Source organism: Azolla caroliniana, unplaced genomic scaffold (genome assembly GCF_043228905.1).
Source record: "Azolla caroliniana isolate FFs.n. ecotype wild unplaced genomic scaffold, voAzoCaro1.0.p SCAF_1, whole genome shotgun sequence".
In the NCBI taxonomy this organism is placed as follows: domain Eukaryota; kingdom Viridiplantae; phylum Streptophyta; class Polypodiopsida; order Salviniales; family Salviniaceae; genus Azolla; species Azolla caroliniana.
In genome coordinates this window covers 1,016,733-1,037,937 of record NW_028230436.1, presented here as the reverse complement: position 1 = coordinate 1,037,937, position 21,205 = coordinate 1,016,733, and the positions used below count along the sequence as shown (strand labels likewise).

The 21,205-nt window shown below is 41.3% G+C and overlaps 1 protein-coding gene across 1 annotated transcript; it reads right to left on the bottom strand.

Moving 5' to 3' along the window:
* Positions 1 to 8,492: 8,492 nt before the first annotated feature.
* On the bottom strand, positions 8,493 to 10,316 carry LOC147868141 (uncharacterized). The gene has a single exon (XM_087315767.1). It carries the CDS (start codon positions 9,996 to 9,998, stop codon positions 9,258 to 9,260), a length of 741 nt encoding a protein of 246 aa, XP_087171893.1. The 5' UTR covers positions 9,999 to 10,316; the 3' UTR covers positions 8,493 to 9,257.
* Between the last annotated feature and the right edge of the window lie 10,889 nt (positions 10,317 to 21,205).

Below are 21,205 nucleotides of genomic sequence, written 5' to 3'. Positions count from 1 at the left end.
ATTGAAATTACATTATATTGAAATTACAACGCTTAGTTCGTAATTTTATTTGGGGTGCTTCGCTGGGATCAACGGCTGTTGCAAAAGTTGCTTGGTCAGTTTTAATCCGGCCATAAGGGAAGGTGGACTAGGCTTAATAGATCTTATGCTCCAGAGTAAGGCTCTTCTTGCGAAGCATGTTGTGAGAGGATTTATGCCTGGGGATGAGTTGTGGAAAAAGTTATGGTTGTCAGATATTCATAACATTAAGCCTACCTTAGGAGGACTATGGCAAGATAGTTGTAGATGGTTGTTTAATTCTGAATTTCCAATTAAGGCTCAAAATGTTGGTTCTAGAAGATTTTTTACAGGTATTTTGAGGGCATGGAAGGACATTAGAGAGGCTCTATTATTTCAATTGCCTTCAACAGAAGCCCAATTTCTAAGACAACCATTGCTATGGAAGCCTTTGTTTACTGATAGCTCTGGTTGTGTTTTAGGTATTAGGTTGCATTTATCGTGGGGGAAAATGGACTCGGGACCAGCTACAAGTGTGGCTGATTGGGAACGTTTTCAATTTCTCTCAAATGACGACAAAAAACAATTCTTGTCTTCGTTACGTGGGGGATGTTTGATGTTCGTTCAGATTCACCAGGCTTTTCAGAATTGTCAAAGGCAAATTACCTTATAATAATTATACATGGTACGGTCTTTTCTCACTTTTGGGCATTTTAATAGGTGCCAGGGCTTACATTGATGAGGGTGCAATAAGATTTTATGAGGTTGGAGATGCTGGTCTTTTATATTTAGTGGAAGAAGAAGCTGAAGTTATGCAATTAGCCTCCCAAAAACCCATTAGGGTAATTGCTAGGTTAGAGAAGAAGATTTTCCTGGATCCTAACCCTTTTTTGGCAGACCACGCACGACAACTGTGGGCATTTCAAAGTAAGCCGGTGGAACACCTTAATTGGGATCCGGCTGATTACGCATGGCGGTTAAATGAACAAGAAAGTAGAACTCTTCCTTTTTTTTAGTATTTTGTGGCCTATGGGAGACGCTTCTTGTTGCAACACCATTTTATAAGTCCTGTTGCACAAAAGTACTAGAAGTCAGGTGCAATATCGCCTCAATATTTGGCAGCTTACTGGAAAAGTCTATGGACCTTACCATGTTTGTGGAGAGCCATTTCTTTTAAGTGGTTATTACTTCATTATGCTTTACCTGTAGGTTATCATCTAAAAGGACAGGTTCATGATCGTCGTTGTGTGTGTTGCCAATTACAGGAGGAGACTTTGAAACATTTGTTTTGGACTTGTGTTGCAGCTCAACAATATTGGGGAAGAATACTAAGGTTGTTTTCTTGTAAATATAGAGGAGCGATTTTTACATGGGGAGCTGTTTTTTGGGGGTCTTTGGATGTCCAAGTATCAATGTACGAGGGGGAGCAATGTGTGGAAGCATTGCGTGTGTCGGAGAATAGAATCAAAGCAGTTCTTCCGAATAGTCCGGGTGGTAAATATTTTAAAAAGTCTTTTGTTTGGAATATTGTCTCGATTAATGCTTTATGGGTGTGGTGGAAGTGTAGTTGCATCAAGAAATATGCAGGTATTGAGTACAATGTGGTGGATATGATAAAGATGTTATGGGACAACTTAGTACATACAGTTAAGGGAGAGTACGATAATATAAAAGGACCAGCAGAAAATGTGCATAAGAAAAGAAGAAAATTTCGTCAGACATGGAGGCCAATACCTCTATGGTTGGATGGGACACATGAAAACTGTTGGAATTATGTGCCACCATGATGGTTGTTTCCTCCGCCTAATCCTTTCTTATTTCAGAGCACATAACAACATAACTTGTTTATAAACATAATAATTCTTTTCTTTGTTGGAAAAGGATGTTGTTATGGGAGGAAGAAGTGTTCCTATGGTGTGATAGGGAGATATTTATAGATTTCTATTCAAAGTAATCTGTATTGTTTGATACTTTTCGGCAGATTTTCTTACTTACCTAATGGACTACGAAGCAGTGTCGTTGGACATGATAAGTGATGCTGTTGGTGGAAATCAAGGACATGGCAAGCCAAATTTTGGTGCCGATTAGCGAGATGGCAAGATGGTTGTTGTGGACGTAAGAAGCAAATTCTTTTTGAAGCAACATTCTTTTGAGGGATAAGGAGGAGTGAAGATGGTGTGGGGTTTGAAGCATAGGATCATGAGTTGGTGAGGGAGTTTTTTACACTAATATGTTTGTTGTCTATATGTCAGGATGCTTTATGGAATCTGAAAATGGACAGATGGTTGATGTTGAAAATGAAGCAGATTTTCTATAAAGATGGTGTTGGAGGGGGAAGCAGTTTTTTATGAGTGCTTGAGGAGAGTATTCATTCGATTTTTTTGAGGGTGTATATAATATTATACTTTATTATATTTATTGTTTGTTGTCTATATGTCAGGATGCTTGATGGAATCTGAAAATGGACAGATGGTTGATGTTGAAAATGAAGCAGATTTTTATAAAGATGGTGTTGGAGGGGGAAGCAGTTTTTATGAGTGTTTGAGGAGAGTATTCATTCGATTTTTTGAGGGGTATATAATATTATACTTTATTATATTTATTGTTTGTTGTCTATATGTCAGGATGCTTGATGGAATCTGAAAATGGACAGATGGTTGATGTTGAAAATGAAGCAGATTTTCATAAAGATGGTGTTGGAGGGTGAAGCAGTTTTATGAGTGTCTGAGGAGAGTGATTCATTCGATTTTTTGATGGTGTAGGGGCTAAAGCATACTTTCATGAGGGGAGAAGGAGAGCACATTGGATGTTGGTCATCGCGTCTTCCAATCTCAAGGACCTTCATAGTAAAAGATGACAAGGATGACTAACGATGGTGTCGAGGGCAGAAGCATAATTTCATGAGGGGATCCAGAGAGTAGTGTCATTATGTTTTTTCTATGTACAGGGCTTCGGTGGTATGTTGGATGGGGAAAATAAAACAGATTCTTGTTTGATAAGGATGAGTCATGAGGTTGGCGGGGGTTGAAGCATACTTCACGATGGGAGAGTAGACACATTTTCTTTTCTTTTTTGTTTTGTTTTATGAATGTTGATGGTGTGGATTTGGAAGTTTTTTCTTGAGGGTCAACGACAATACAGGTTTTGAAGCTTGGAGATTTTTAATGGTTTTAAGACACAACAACTCGGGCCAAATGTGTTGCTGTCATCGTAAGACATTGCTTGACTTTAGACATTGGAATTAGCTGGTGGCCATTTGGAATGCAATCATGATAAAATGGACTTGTTTTGACATGTTGGAGATGTTTTTTCCTTTACATGTGGTCTCCTAGCTTGCCGTAGCAAAGGCTTGAGGAAGTGTAGAAGCTATCGACAAGGGAAAACCGGATATGGCTCTTGTGGATAATGATATAATGGTATTGGGCAATGCTTCGATGGACATGTATGACAAAGGTGGTAGGTTTGGAACAACCAAGGAAGTGCTGGACAACATGGACAGGGTCACAAAGCACTCGATTCATTTGAACAAATGCAAAGCATGGGCATTTCTCTTATTTGGATAAAAGACAAAATGATAGTATTGCTACACATATGGATTCTACATTGTTATTACAAATTTCTTTTCAGAAGCTTTGAAGTTGTATTCTAGTTTTTCAATGAGTACATTGTAAGATGATCTAGCAATTTCCCCCCCCTTTGTTGGTTGTTCTCCGTTGTAAGTTGGGATGTATATAGATCCATCTCCTTAGCCTCTTTAGGGAAAGATCTATGGTTGCCCATTGAATTTTACAAGAGGGCTTTAGGAAGTATCTTGGCTTTCTTTCCACATACTTTGTATGTTGTAGCAAACTTGGTTTTCTTATCTAATGGAAGGATATTCTTTTTTGGAAAAGAAAAAAGTTGGTGCAATATTGGAGGGATTTGCATCAAGCTATGGGATGCCTTGTATGGGATACAACATAAATCAAGTTATGTGATAAACTTCATAATGCCTTGTATGGGTTCTAAGGATAACAACAAAATGACCATTAATTAATTTTTCCTCGTGTCTTCTTATAGTGAGTGATGAATAAACATAGTCAACTATGGAAAGCCCTTTCTTATGCGATGAACTTTGTAATGCTTTTTGTAACTATGTATGTGTGTTTTCCTATAAAGAGAAACAATATGTTTGTTTCTGTTTCTTTATTGAATCATGGACGAGGTCGAGCACTTTCCAAACAACTTACTCTCACTATTTAGTTGTTTTGTTTATATCTCATATTTGTCCAAGCCTAACACACTTATTATATCTAATTAAGGATCTAGACGAGTCTATGATTGACTTGCGAAATTCCAATTTTTCAATTGAGACAAAATTAGAGTGTTGCAATATGTATTGGTAAATGGGACATAGAGGATTAGCCACCTGCCTTAACATGCATGTATATGTGGTAAAATATAATTAAATCAAACCATTCACCAAAAGATTCCAATGATAAATTTTTGAATTCACAACCATCCAAAAAAGAGAGAAAAATAATAGTTGTGGATAGATGAAACAACAAATGAGGCTTGGCGCTTTTGTCTTTATCATAGAAAACTAGGCTATTAAAATGTCAAAACTTTGGAATTCCAAATGAGTTTTATTTAATTTGTGGATCTATTGAAACTTCAAAAGCGTCTTTCTTGTCAAAATTTCAAGATGTCACTTTGGTTTACAAGTCATGAAACCCAATTTGAACAACAATTGAAACTTAATGTCACACGCTTCAATTGTGAAGGGAGACAATGATAATCATTTGTCATGACATGCAAACTTCAAGGAAAAAAACAAAATATATTAGGAAGTTGGTAAAAATATTAAAAGTTATTATGCATGCAATATATCACAATAAGGAGCACCATTGCTCAAAGACAAAAAAACAAATGCCACAACCGAACATCAACCATATAAAGATACAACTAAATACCAAGTATATGGTAGCAACATATGTACTAGAAAACAATAATGTGGGTTGAGGATGACATTGTTATGTGCAATTCATTCGTGGTCCGTGGGTACAAGCTCCAAAATATTTAAATGTGTAAGTGTGGACTCATATGTTGCATCCCATGTAAGCAATTGACTAACCCAATGTCCCCTTGGTTGACTCTATGATTGCATCATTAGAGGACACAAACACGATGTGCATGTAATAGTGGTCCTTGTTGCTAAATCAATGATATTAAGGATTATTTGTTAGATTCCATGGCCTTAAATAAATTGTTATTGAAATGTTTGCATGTTCTTTATGTCCATTATTACCTATCATTGAAAATCTAACTTATTGAAATAACTTCAATAATAACTCCTCATTAGAAGTTTAGGTTATCGTGGTATTCCATGCCATGCCACATCATGACATCACGGTCCACAACACACGACATTTCTCATGTTGCATGATTTTGGATCACAACGTAAAACCTTCAACAATTTTCATTGTACTCGTGTTTCGTTCATATCCATTGTTATCCCATAACACCAAATAGTCACCCTGATTTTAGAAAAGACCTTGAAATCTTCACATAGGAATATCCCATACAACGTCTAGCGATGTTCTCCATTTGAATGTTTTAAGCTTTAGATAAATAACTAGAACACCTCATATTCCTATGTGCAATCTTGCATAATTCAGCACAATACTCACGCACAATGCTCCAAATAATGGTACATTTTAGCTACTAAAACTAGGAATTTTCATCTATATATTTATAAAAATATGGAAACAACTTACTAGAGCCAAATTAAAATCGAACTAGTTCCAAGAGCTAACGATTACAACTTGGTAAGTAAAATTCATTTTTTTTAAAGGGAGATTGTGAACATTTTCACTTTCTAAAATCTATTCGTGATGACTACATGGAAACCATGCTTGACAATTGTCTCTCAAATAAGTGCATCATCTTGTTTACTTTAAGCAAAAGGTAATATAATCACAATGTTTCAAAGGTGTCGAAGAATAACTAGTTCAAATACCCAAGATTTAGGCTTGTTAGCTAATTACATCCCTCTTAGAAAGGAGACTCTAAACGTATTATAATTTTTTTCTTCATGAAAAAAATCCTCCATTGGTATTAGAATTAAAGTGGCCACTGGCCACAGGCAATATACAAGAATAGTCCAATAGTCCAATCTTTCTAGGTAAAGATAATTACATTTCGCACACCCTCAAGTTGCCGCCCTTGCTAAACACATTATAATTAAATGTGATGTGAATATGTTTCAACATATGACGAAAGGTTTTGCAATACAATCACTTGAAGATTCATCGTGTTTATGTAGATGCACTCGATATGAAAGCTCACCTCTCTATCGACAGCCATGGTCCTATTCACACATATATAAATATACATATAAGCTAAGTATCACGTAAATAATAACATTGTCTTATTTGATCACCTTATCAATATTATTGGCTCATTTCATCACATACATCATTTTAAACTATAAATACTTGTTCTATTTCGATTTAATTGCAAACCATGATTTACTAATTAACTAAACCATGGAAGTACAACTTCCAAGATATGTGTCAATATATAAAGTAGATGATTATACACTAAAAAATGGGACTATATTTGATTGGAGAAGGCATGATACTCATTTGGGAAGAAGAATGCACAATGTTGTGCAAAACCTTGTATCTTAAACCCGTTCATCTTCAACGCAAGAGTGATTGATCAGTGAGCTATTGCCATTAAGTTTTTGCTTACTCCATAAAATATTGATGGGAGCTACCTTGTATCCAACTCATCCTTGTACTCATTCTATTCTAATAAACCCACTCTTCTCTTATCAATCCATTCTCCTCTCTTCTTCTATTCTCTAATAACCTCCTTCAATCGTTCAATCTCTTGCTTTGTTCTGACGGTTTGATTCAAACTGATTTGATTTTATCTATTTGTCTCTATTTATAGGTTTATATAGAATAGCTTAGAGATTTCTAGAATGCTTTGGACCTAGAATATTCTAGGATGTTCCAGAAGATTTCTAGAATGTTCTAGACAGTTCCAGAAGTTTCTCAAATACAACAATCACTATGCAAAGTAGCCTTTATCATTTCACGTCCTCATAGGTTACCTTAATGGTTAGGCTTCGAATTTCATAATACGAAGTCTTGGGGTCAAGTTCAGGTGAAGCATAATGTTCACGAATTCATGACAAATGAGCACATACTAGTTGTTTGAAGTACATGTTGCTTTAGCATGTAAACCAATTCATAGAAAGGCTCTACGCACACAAGGATCGAGCGAAATGCAACAACGAAACTTATTCCTTGTACATAGTTCGTGGTTGTTAGTGGTCTTTAATAAATAATCATAGGCTTTGTCACTGAAATGCCTCACAATATGGGGTTTGCTAGACTTGCTATTCTGTTCCTGATTTGCATACATCAAAGAGAGGTCCTACATGGACCTATTTTATTTGTGATTGCAAAGTTCCAATGCAACAAGCAAGAAAACTTGCTAGCATGCTACGCTTAGCATATACATAACGATCTATTTTATTTGTGATTGCAAGGTTCCAATGCAACAAGCAAGAAAACTTGCTACCATGCTACCCTTAGCATATACATAACAATCGTGTGTCCTCTTAATAACATTTCCTATTTTCTATCATATTTTTATGGGATCAATACAACCATATGCATTTGCAATACCAATGTTTGCTATATATATTATTTACCGAAACAACTACCAAGAAAATGGTGTATATTTTGTCACAGTGAGGAACCCGAAAATGATAGAAGAAACAAGCTCATACAGTATAAAGGATAATGACACATGACACAACATATTGAGAATTGTGGCAAAAATCGATTCATTTTCCTCGAGGTAAGCACAAAAAGCCAAAAAGTCGATCCATTTTCCTCTAGTAAGAACAAAAATCCAAATGGTACTAGTTGTTTGGTCATAGAAGAAAAATGTACCCTTGCTTGAATCAATACTTTCACGAAAGAGCCAAATCGTATAGGCAGTTATACTCAAAATATCACTCTTGCTGTGTTCAATGTATTTCACAATTGCTTGCAACAATAAGGGGTTTTCTTAAGCTAACATCATTATGTTCAGATAAGCATATTTTAGTGAACCTAAATAAAAATAATCTACATGAAAATGGTTATGCTTCATGTAAATATGATAACTAATCTCCAACCGATTGTTGAACCAACAATTTTGTTCATCAAGAGGGGATGGCCCATGAACATTGACAACAAAGACATAACAAGACACTCATCAAATAGTGTAATACAATAGATAAACTTCCATTTGAACAACTTTTTAACAACTTTTAATGAAGCATACTACAACCAAGTAGGACAAAAGATGAATGGTGATGGTTCAATTCCAATTCAAAAAGCTTTAAAGGCAATCAATAATACACATACAAGGTACCATTCGAATTTGAAGCACATAAAAGGTTCGGATCAAGGTGGATCCCCCACATGAATACATATATTGCGATGATAAGACCACATGAGACATCATTTGCATTAAAATTTAGGAGGCATATTAGAGAAGTTTTGTGCTAATAACATTACTAGGTTTGAATGAAATGATGCGCATTGTTTTTTCATGACATTAGGTGTGGTGAAGATAACATGCAATATCCAAAGCACCCACCAATAACAATACCAAGTTATGCTCAAAACACCCACCATATACATGGAGTGTTCAAGTGAACAACAAAAGGTCTTCAAGATACACACAACGGAATGAACCTCCTAAACTAAACTTGCCAAAAATGTTCATCTGGTTAAGTACATTTGCCAACAATGTTTCATTTGTCATCATCACAACACTTGTCAAAGTCAAGATTTGTCTTGTCATCACTTAACTAGACGTTGGCCTTTCTAAGACATATCAAAACTAGGCCTTGGTCTTTAACCATTTCACGTGTTGTGTAATTCATCTCAAACTCTAAACCTTGTTCTTATAACATGCACACCATTTAGCATAAGGTAATACATCTCAAATGTACCCCCAAAAAACATACCCCGTGTGTTGGGCCAAGGGGATACGAAAAACTTGGGGTTGATGCTTGCTCCCCCCGATCAAATACAAATAAGGGTAACTAGAAGAAGCCCCTAGGGCCAAAAGATGATATGGATGCGCGTGCAATGAAAAAAAGAAAACCCTAGAGAGGATAAGGTGACAAGTGTTTGGGGATGTTCCCATGGGTGAACGATTAGGTTAGGAGAGAAATGGTTATGGAGATGTTTCCATGGGTGTACAATTCAATTAGGAAGCTTGTAGGAGGAAGTAATAATGGTGGTTGAAGTCGTAGAAGAAGAAGAAGAAGAAGAAGGGTGATGATGGAGAGAGGAAGGGGAAGAAGAGATCTTGCCAAGTCTAGAGAAGCAATCAATGGAGTAGAGAGAGAGAGAAAGGTGGACTTCATCTCTCCCCCAAGCTTGGAAGTGATTGCAGCGGCGGGGGCGGGATGCGGGTTTAGCAGCCAATTTTGGGGTGGAGGCGGCCGAATTGAGTGGCAAATTTGCTGCCGTCAAAGCAACCAGATCGGCGGTCGAGGGGGCCCAAGTAGTGGTGGAGGCGGACGGAGTCGGAAGAAGAGGTGATGGCAGAGATTTTTGGAGGAGCGGGCGCAGGTAAGTGACGAAGAGGCGACGGAAGCCGCCGAGACCTTGGACAACCCTCTTGAGCTGGAGGTTCCTGGATAGGTTCGGGGCCGGGAAATTGGGGGGGGTGGAGTGGAGTGGATGGTGAGGCCAATTGTGTGTGCATATGCGCTCCCACAAGGTTTCATCGTCGGCTGCACGCCTCCATGTCCGGGACACGCACGATGCCGAGGCCAGCGTGAAGCCGTCCATGTGTTTCATCACCTCTTGCACCAAGTCCTCGTCTTGCCACATCACGGCCGCCCGATCCTCCGCCACTGCTGCCACCCGACCCTCCTCTTTGGCTTTATCTTCTTCTTTCGGCCGCTTCCCGCCGCTTGGCTGCCCATCTGATACCATTCTACCCCTCTCCTTAACCCCTACTCTGGAAATGCTTCTCTTGCTTGAAAACCCTGATAGATAATATGTGTCTCCACTGATGCTTAATGATCCTCTCTTCTTTGGAGACCCTAACCTTGTATACTGCTGCTCCAAGTTCCCCCCCCCCCCCCCCCCCCCTTCCCTCTTCCTTGAAACCCTAGCCCAAACCTGAAACTTTCCCTCCTCTGAAACCCTAACTCTTATTCTTCGAAGACCTCCTCTTCCTGAAACCCTAACTCGAAATTCGTAACCCCTGACAATGTTGAAACCCTCAAAAGATTTACTCTTCTTGCAACCCTAAACCTAACTTTGAGAGGTTTCCAATCCGATTCTGAAGTATAATTCTAAACTGTCCCCAACCTCGGGCCTGCAAATACGTCTTTGAAGAAAGTAAGGATCTTCCTCCACCGAAAACCTTAAAATCTGCGACAATTTGGTAAGGCAGAATTAGAACTCCTATTTTTCAACCGATCAGAGATAATCGAAGATAGGACGTGGGAAATAAGAGATCTAAGAATTTGGAGTGTGATCAAAGAAAATAAATCTCCACCGGGAACCCTAAAATCTGCAGCAGTTTGGTAAGCCAGAATTTTAGAAATCCCTAAGTTTAAAGCAACCCATCTCGCCTAATCATGAAAGCAAATCGATCAGAGATAATGAGAGGGAAGATGTTGGAAAATAAAATATCTGACGGAAGGGAGATCACTAAGAGGGAGAAACAGAGGGAGGGAGGAGAATGTTTAGATAAAAGGGTGCGGGTGTATTTGATTATATATATAGGTGTGTGCGTATCTACTATAATAAGATGAAGAACTCAGGGACAGAAGAAGGAGACAGTGGGAAGAAAATAACCATTTAGGGTTTGCAAATTATGGCTTAACAGTATATCATAGACCTCATAATGCTATAATGTTTTTTTATAAACTATGGAAATTAATTAGAAAAAAAGAAAAGAATGATTATGTGCAGACGCAGAGAGAAGGGAAATAATCTGCAGATTGTAATGTTTTTTTCTTTTTGAGTGGTGTAAAGAGAAAAAACAACTAAACTTAATTGATGCAGGAAACAAACAAAAACGAAATCATTATTTATTCATTCATTTTGTCTTGTCATGTTGCTTCATGCCAAAAGAGTTTTTAGTTTAATTTATTCATCAGTCAGGGGTCCCGCCGCACCCCCCATCTCTCCTTCCCATAACAAATCACTTATATTCTTATCATTTTTAGGCATAGCTTGGAAGGAAGTTCCATGGATCCTTCCATCCATGGCTTTTTGTCACCTATGTATGTCATGCATCCATACTCCATTGATTATATAGTATGTGTCGGTCATCATATGTATATGGTTTACATAGGAGAATTGGCTCCTATTCCTCCCTACCCCCTTCCTTATCTTTACCTACATATATATCTGCCTCCCACACCTTTCCGAGAGAAGGCTATATGTAAGTAATAATAGAGCTTGCAACTTTTACATTATCCGCATACTTACAAACTTGGACCCATGCTCGAGAGACCGAGACATCTTGGTTCATAACCCTCTTCTCAATCCTGAAAGTGCATTTGATGTTGGTGAGACCCACACCTTGGTACATAGCCCTCTTAATCGTGAAACTACATTTGGTTCATAACCTTCACATGAACTACATTTGCTACCTCCACTAAGAGCCCACGACCTTATGTTTTGTCACGATAATGTGCTTACATTGATTTCAACGTTATCCGTTGCTCCTCGACTGCTAGCCTTGTCAGTCAAGGTTATTCATTATGCCTTTTTTCAGTCAAGGTTATTCATTATGCCTTTTTCCCAACTCGACTTACCTCCATGTTAGAGAACTTTGTTCCCCCCCTAGTCTCTAGCTTCATGTCCCTCACTCTCCAATTTTGTGAGCTCGTTCTTGACCTTTCCCAACCAATGTCTACCCAAAAGAGTGGCTAAGGCTTCTCTTGCAAAGTGACTTCACCAAGTGCACGAGTGGGTGCTTGTTCGTTCTGGCTCTTGGTCGAAGCCTATTCCATTATCTAGACCTCGACATTGACCTATTATTAATCCCCAACACCTATGTGAACCTATGCTACTTCACATGCATAAGATGGATCAACAAGTTGCACACCTTGCGATGGCTTTGCTTATGAGGGTTTCCATTTATTCAAAGCCCTTAATATTGCTTCAAAACTAAAAACCCCTTTCAATCCCTTAATTATCCAATATCTCAATATTTCATTTAATTAGAGTGTACAAATTTGGTAATACATAATCAAGTTGAAGGTATTCCCAATTGTCCATGAAGAGAAACTCAAAGGGCTTTGCACATGCAAACATTGTAACTACGAGGAAATTGAAATGAATGAAATATAATGAGATATATAACCAAACACCGTAGGGGCAAACTCTCCTTTCTTTAGAATACAATGTATGTATACATAATAGGAAGAAGAGGGGTGGTTATATTCTAGCTACATGCCAAAAATATTGTATCTCAAGATACAAACGTCAAACTCGATGAACATATAATGGCACATGCTCATTATGCTCTAGCCCTTCATATTTTTGTTAGCTATGACATTTGGTCTTATTCACTTACATGATATACAACAAAGCCTTCTATGCATATACAACAAGTATTTTGTTTTTGGTGCATTCAATGGTGTCAATATATGCAAACTTTATTTGTTTTGTTCTTTTGTGCCTTGGGAATATATATGTTCAACGCTTTGTTTCTTCTAGTGAATTTTTATAAAGATTTTGTAAGATCCGATCACTTGTCTTGACCGATATGACGGAGGCAGGCATAAAGCAAGAATGCATTACTTGATATAAAGTCCATTAATCTAATACGAAAATATTGATCAATTGCATATAAGAGCTCATGTAGATGTCTTTATACAAAGCACGCAACAAATACCCACGATGTCAACTCTCTTTAGTTTTAACTATTGTGGGATTTAGTCTCAACGATTATTAAATATCTCCCTAACTAACAAATAGACCTATATTCAGCATTTTGTCGAACATTTGCCTAGTCCCATAAACTAGGTTTAAAAACCTATTCCCATTAACAAATGCTAGAAAATATAGACACTATCTAGCCCACGCTAAAAACACAAAATTAGGATAGGAGCCCATTCCTTAGAAAGGGCAACCCTCAACCTCTTGAAGATTTCCATCTCATGTAGGAGATAATACACCAATGTGGATCATTACTATTTAAATATTCAAAATATTGTTACCCTCACCGCATGATTTAAATACAACCATATGCCCTTGACAGAACATGCATCATTATAAAAAACAAACACTCTTTCATATTGATCCTAGGGTCTATGAGACATCTTATGCATTGCTAAAAAAAAACATCTTATGCATAAAATCGTCACCATGATACCACTACAACCAAGTACTTATTGAATATGCTTTTGGGCTTCTTGTTGTATTTTTGCTATTAGTTAGAAGTCTCTTTAAGTACGTTGGACATCCATAAGTCCACATTAGTATCCCATTATTGAAGGCTATATTCTAGTTCCCCAAAGTCTAGTTTTAACTTTTTGATTTTATGAATGGATACAAGCAAGTTGATATGGTGAAAAGCTTGAGGATGGAACTCTGAATCTATTTAGTAATTATTAAACAATTTCAAAATATATCTATCAATATTGTTAACAGGTAATGTGTTTGTTTATCCTACTGAGTCAAAATGTGATGTTGGAACCTTCTTTATTGTCAATGGAAATAGTATTTTTGACACAAATAATATTTTGCCAGTGTTTAATTCATAATCACGTCCGTTGTCTCACATTACACACCATGCACACCTTTAACCTTGGAGGTTAGTTCTTGTGATCATGACATATGGGCTAACATACACTACTTCAAGAGACACATCAACCCCATTGTCCTCATTTTACAGACCATAGCTGAAGAAATAAGGGGCCGATAATTGCATTTAGGCATATTATATGCCATGCAAGTTGGAAACCAAGATGGTTCTTTTCCCTTTAGATACATGTAAAGTTTGTGAAATAGTTCAAAATTAGGGAATCACATTGTCTAATCATTAAATGTATCCATCTATCCTACATTAGAGCAACTCGTCAATCCTACAAATGAATATTAGCCAGTTTCCACTTATGACTAATGAAACACCTTTTTAAAGGCAATACATTTTGTTATGTTTGAACTTTGCACAATGTAAGAGTGTACACAACGGTGACAAACCACCATGACTTATCCAACAGTGATACTTGGTTTATATCATGGGTTCCAAATAGAAAAGGACACTATCATTATTTTCTTTAAAAATCATACCAATAATAAGAATGGGAAACAAACTGTTGGGAATCAACGCTTCGATTGACCTTCACCACTCGGCCACAACCGAGTAATCGCGAATCAATGCAGCAGAAAATAGGAACCACAGAGAGAAACACACGTATACACAGGGATTAACGTGGAAAACCCTAGATGGGAAAAACCACGGGAGTACGAGACTCCAAACCAACACTATACAAAGAGAAGTACACAATGGCGAGCTGCAAGGCGACGACCTTGAGCTCGCTGTCCTCGCCACAGGCGGCGGAAATACACAGAGGCGTAGTCCTCTTCCTCTCTCACGCTCTATCTCTCTCTCTCTCTCTCACGGCTGCTCCCTCTTCACTCCTCTTGAGTGGAAAAACAGAAAAATGATTAGCAACAACAAAACTATTTGCCCTAAGTCATATTTATACATATATGACTTTGGGGCTATTTACAACTATAGCCTTAGGGGCCCTTAGCGGACATATTCACGGATATGTCCCTGCATCCGGATCTCTCTCCGGGTACATTCGTCATCCGGCACCGAAGCCGGGGTCTTCAACATCCGGATCCGCAACCGAAACCGGGCTCGTCGGCATTCATCTCCGACATCCGACCATCCCATCCGAAGGGATCGTAATCCCAACAAACTCCCCCTTCACTTCGGCATGGGATGTCTTTCCAATCCGATCCTCTTCCGGCATGCTTCCAGCTTGTCGGGTGTGAGGACCTTGGTCAGCATATCCGACCCGTTCTCGTCCGTGTGGATCTTTGTCAGCACGAACTCCTTGTCTTCTATCCTTTCCCGGATCCAGTGATATCTTCGCTGGATGTGCTTCGTCCGGGAGTGATAGGCCGCGTTCTTCGCAAGGTGGATTGCACTCTGACTGTCACAGTAGAGTCGGTACTCCTCCTGTCGGATACCGAGCTCTCTAATGAAGTCCTTCATCCATATTACTTCCTTGCCGGCTTCAACAGCCGCCATGTACTCCGCCTCCGTAGTTGACAACGCAACCGTCTTCTGCAGCCTCGACTGCCATGAAACAGCTCCCCCTGCATACGTCATCACATACCCTGATGTGGACCGGCTGGTATCTGCATCAGCCGACATATCCGAATCGGTAAAGCCGTCGAGTTCGGGCTTACCGGAGCCGAATCGGAGGCACACGTTTGCCGTGCCCTTCAGGTATCGGAGTATCCACTTGGCCGCGTTCCAATGCTCTTTGCCGGGATTGCTCATGTACCGGCTCACCACTCCGACTGCATATCCGATGTCCGGTCTCGTACACACCATGGCGTACATCAAGCTCCCGACGGCTGAGGCATATGGCACTTTCATCATATCCTCCTTTTCAGCCTTTGTCTTGGGACTTTGCTTGTTGGACAGCTTGCAGTTTGCCGGGAGGGTCGATCCGACCGGTCTTGCTTCCGACATGTTGAACCGGTGAAGCACCTTCGTCACGTACTTCTCCTGTGACAGCCACAACTGCTTCTTCTTCCGGTCCCGGATGATGTGCATCCCTAGTATTTGCCTCGCCGGACCCAAGTCCTTCATTGAGAAGGTTCGGTGAAGAGCCTTCTTCAGCATCCGTATCTTGACCTGGTCCCGTCCGACGATCAACATGTCGTCCACGTACAGGAGGAGTATTAGGAAGTCTCCTCCTTCGAACTTCTTCACAAACACGCAGTGGTCGGACTGCGTTTTGAGGTACCCTTCGTCGGTCATGAAGGAGTCGAATTTCCGGTACCATTGCCGGGGAGCCTGCTTCAGTCCGTAAAGGCTCTTCTTCAACCGGCATACCAGGTGCTCCTTCCCTTTCTTCTCGAATCCTTCCGGTTGCTGCATGTAGATCTCTTCATCGAGGTCACCGTGAAGGAATGCCGTCTTCACGTCCATCTGTTCTACCTCGAGGTCCATGCTTGCCGCTATGCTCAGCACCGTCCGGATGGAGGTCATCTTCACTACCGGGGCAAATATCTCGTCGAAGTCGACGCCCTTCTTCTGCTGAAACCCCTTCACCACGATCCTGGCTTTGTATCTCGGGGGGTTTCCGGCATCTCCCGGTTTCAGCTTGAACACCCACTTGTTTCGAAGTGCCCGCTTTCCTTTCGGCAACTCCACAAGTTCATATGTGTGGTTCTCATGCAGGGAATCCATCTCGTCCTGCATGGCACTCAACCACCTGCGGCTCTGGGTGTCGTGCTTTGCTTCTTCAAAGCTCTCCGGCTCCCCCTCGTCGATTAGCAGCACGTGCTCTGGATCCGGAAATCTCCGGGGGGCCCTCCTCTCTCTTAGAGGATATCTCCGTTCGGGAGCTTCGGTAACCGGTTCTTCCGATTCTTCTTCTTCATCCGAATCCATTTCGGGATCGGGGTCGGTTCTGGTATCATTTTCATCTTCTTCGGCCGGTTCTGTTTCTTCACCGTCTTCGGCCGGATCCTCGAGTGCTAACCGGTCCCTTGCCGGTCGGGACTGCTCCTCGTAGAGTTGATCCTCACCGGTCGACTTGGAGCTCTTCATCTTCTTCTCCGACTCCCAGTCGACGAGTGTCTTGTTCTCCATGAAGATGATATCACGACTCCGGAATATCTTCTTGTCGACCGGGTCCCATACTCGGTAGCCGAACTCGTCGTCGCCGTAACCGAGGAATATGCATGGCCGGGTCTTTGGATCTAGCTTTCCTCTCCGGTCCTTTGCCACATGCACGTATGCGAGACACCCGAACACCTTCAGATGCCGGTAGGATACTTCCCTACCGGTCCACACTCTCTGCGGCGTGTCTCCGTCTAAAGGTACTGAGGGTGATCTGTTTATCACATATGTCGCCGTCGACATTGCCTCAGCCCAAAATCCCTTGGGTAATTTCGCATGCGCCAGCATACTCCGGACCCTCTCCATTATGGTCCGGTTCATCCTCTCGGCCAGCCCGTTCAGTTCCGGCGTCTTCGGCACAGTAAACTCGAGTCGGATTCCCTTCGAGCGACAGTACTCCTGGAACTGCCCCCGGTATTCCCCTCCGTTATCCGCTCGTATCGCTTTCAGCTTCTTGCCGGATTCCCTTTCCACTCTCGCGTGGAGTTCTTTGAAGACGGACAACACTTGGTCCTTTGTCTTCATCGGTGCCGTCCACAGTCTTCGGCTATGATCATCTATGAAAGTTACGAAGTACTGGGCTCCGCCATGTGACTTCGTTTCTACCTGACACACATCGGTGTGCACCAACTCCAATGGTGCGCTACGTCTCGTCGGTGGCCTTGAGTGGAAGGAGGTTCGGTTCTGCTTACCGGCTAGGCAATCGGTGCACTTCTCCAGGTGCACATGCTTCACTGGAATAAGGTTGTCTTCTGCAAGCCTCTTCATCCCCTTCTCACTCATGTGGCACAGTCTTTTGTGCCACAGCTCACCGGCAGTGTCGGCTGCCACATTCAACTCTTCCGGACATAACCGGGCATTCATCAGGTACAGTGTGTTGATCTTCCGGGCCCGAGCCACTATCAGGCTCCCCTTGCTGAACTTCATTACGCCGTTCCGGATGCTACCTGTGTAGCCTTCATCGTCTAGCCTCCCGGCCGAAATCAGGTTCAATCGAACCTCCGAAACGTGTCGGACATCCTTCAGCAGCATTTTGCATCCGGTCGGGGTTGTCAACCACACGTCTCCTATGCCGGCAATCCGGCACGTACCTTCATTTCCCATCCGAACACAGCCATGCTCACCGGCTGTGTAGGATGAGAAGTATCTTCTCTCCGGGGTCAGGTGGAACGATGCTCCGGAATCGACCACCCAGGTCGTCTCATCGCCGGCAACGTTTAGTTCACCTTCTTCGGTGATGAGCATGATTTCTTCCTCACTTGCCGCGAGTGCCGTTGTTCCTTTCCGGTCCTGCCCTCGCCGATCCGAACCTCTCCGGTCCGTGGCTCCCCGGTATGCACCGTTTCTCTCCGGTGACTTCTTCGAATCGGTGTCGTCGGCTCCGTTGTCTTTTCGGTAATGCCGACAATTCTTTCGGAAGTGCCCCGGTTTCCCACAGTGGAAGCATGTGGGCCTTCCTCTTGACTGCGACCAGGTCCCCGACTTCTCCCGTCTTTGCGGACTCCAGTTCCATTGTCTTCCCCGATCCGATTCGGTAAGCAGCGCCTTCGGGTCGGAGGCCGGTTCTTTATCTCTCCGACGCGCTTCTTCGTTCAAAATACTTGTCTTTACCGTTTGCAAGGACAAGTTATCTTCTGTGCAGGAGGTGCTGAGAGTCACCACCAAGTTCTCCCAGCTTTCCGGCAATGTACACATCAGGATGATGGCTTGCATTGCATCCTCCAACGGGAACTTGATCGCCGCAAGCTGATTCACGAATCCCATGAACGTGCTTACGTGTTCCACCATACTCTCGCCGTCCCGGTACTTGAGATTCACTATCTTCCTCATCAGGGAGGTTCGGTTCAACGCATTCTTCCTCTCATAGAGGCCCGACAGCTTCCGCCACATCTCATATGCGTTGGTGTCGTTCGCCACATGTTGTAGAACGCTCACGTCGACGTATTGCCGAATGGTTGCAACGGCTTTCCGGTTCAGAAACCTCCATTCCGACTCAAGTACCCCCTTCGGTATTTCCGACCTGTCAATCGGTTCGTACAGGTCCCGAACAATCAGAAGATCCTCCATCTTGATCTTCCAGTCGGCGTAATTCTGCGCATTCAGCACCATCATCCCCGGCTGCCCGCTGCCGCCGCCTTCCATTTTCTGCAGCAGGTCGCTCTGATACCAGTTTGTTGGGAATCAACGCTTCGATTGACCTTCACCACTCGGCCACAACCGAGTAATCGCGAATCAATGCAGCAGAAAATAGGAACCACAGAGAGAAACACACGTATACACAGGGATTAACGTGGAAAACCCTAGATGGGAAAAACCACGGGAGTACGAGACTCCAAACCAACACTATACAAAGAGAAGTACACAATGGCGAGCTGCAAGGCGACGACCTTGAGCTCGCTGTCCTCGCCACAGGCGGCGGAAATACACAGAGGCGTAGTCCTCTTCCTCTCTCACGCTCTATCTCTCTCTCTCTCTCTCACGGCTGCTCCCTCTTCACTCCTCTTGAGTGGAAAAACAGAAAAATGATTAGCAACAACAAAACTATTTGCCCTAAGTCATATTTATACATATATGACTTTGGGGCTATTTACAACTATAGCCTTAGGGGCCCTTAGCGGACATATTCACGGATATGTCCCTGCATCCGGATCTCTCTCCGGGTACATTCGTCATCCGGCACCGAAGCCGGGGTCTTCAACATCCGGATCCGCAACCGAAACTGGGCTCGTCGGCATTCATCTCCGACATCCGACCATCCCATCCGAAGGGATCGTAATCCCAACACAAACCTCTCTAGCAAGGATGTTTCCATCTCTCATAAAATAGTTTAACCAACGAATATTGGTATCTTATGCCAAGCCTTAGGTTGGGTTGGTAAAAAACATACAAATTCAAACAATTGATTTTTTGGAAAAATACGTGACTTTCATAGCTTGGCATCCGGAGTGGTATTAAGTTTTAACCCTTTGTAAAAACGTGGTATGTATTGTTGTGATCATCATACTTCCCTCAAATATTTAAACTCAACAATATGCCAATAGTGGTTACCATATCATACATCTTGGATAATGTTATACGATAACACATCGTAGACCCCAAGACCAAATCATGGGTTTTTTTGGACAATTTATGGCCTTCAAGTTTATCTACTTTCTATGGCGTCCTATTTTAAGTTCATGGGAGCATGATATTGTTTAAAATTTGTGTCATTTCTCTAAGCACACGTGGACATACCTAGTGTGTGAGGAAACTACATCTAATGAATACCAAAAGATGCATACAAGGGCATTCCTCACTCTAAATTGAATTGATTTTGGATTGAGAACCATTTGGCATCTACACAAATAAGCAAATAAGTTGATAAATGGAACCATTCAACACTTTCCATGCTTTGGATATATTGCATATTCGCTTTGCAAATGCAATTCCAATTCGTGTACTAAAATCAGATTTTTTACATGTCTAGGGATGTGGTAGACTTCATCCAATCTTGACTATTTTGATGTCCACTGCCTCACATTCATGGGAATCTCTTAGTTTATGGGCATCATAAGATGTGAACAACCCTCTATAGGGTGTCACACACAAACTTAGCAATCATGCACATGATATTTCATTGATCTTTGTTGAGGGTGGGGTTGAAAACACAATCTTACATCGTCATGATTAGAGTTCTTCCTCTCATATATGGGGGCATAATACACTTTCTAGAAAATGGCCTTTCTATTGGCAACTGCAACACTCCGCAATATATTTGTGTGTGGAAGTATACTATTTGGTAGACATGTGTTAAGCGTTAGACGAATGTGTATTACAAACAAGACAATGTACTCTTTAGCCTGATTAACAATTGCTAGCCATTTATTGACCAGGGACATATGATTTCGGATAAATAAGAAGTAATTTAACGATATAATTCCACATAAGTCTAAAATATAAAAGTAAGGACATCATATATAACAAGCCCGATTGACGAGAATAGACGCGGGTTGGTGTTGTTTTTTAGGAGAACATACAACGTATTGACATTGACACTAGGCAACTCAAAATTTGCATATTGCTATATGTTTGTCCACATCCTTGTTGTTAAGATTACCTATGCACGTGTACCATGTAAAACAATAGTTGAACATGTACAAAAGTTGTACAACATTATGGTTCACTGCAGTAAAAAGGCCATTGACATGAAAGAGCAACTAAATGTTGAAGTAGTTATGGTGTCCATTCATGAGCATTTTTTTGCAATAGCTAATGCATTTTTCTAGGTTATGTCATCCTCACAACCAGCTGCAAGAGTTAA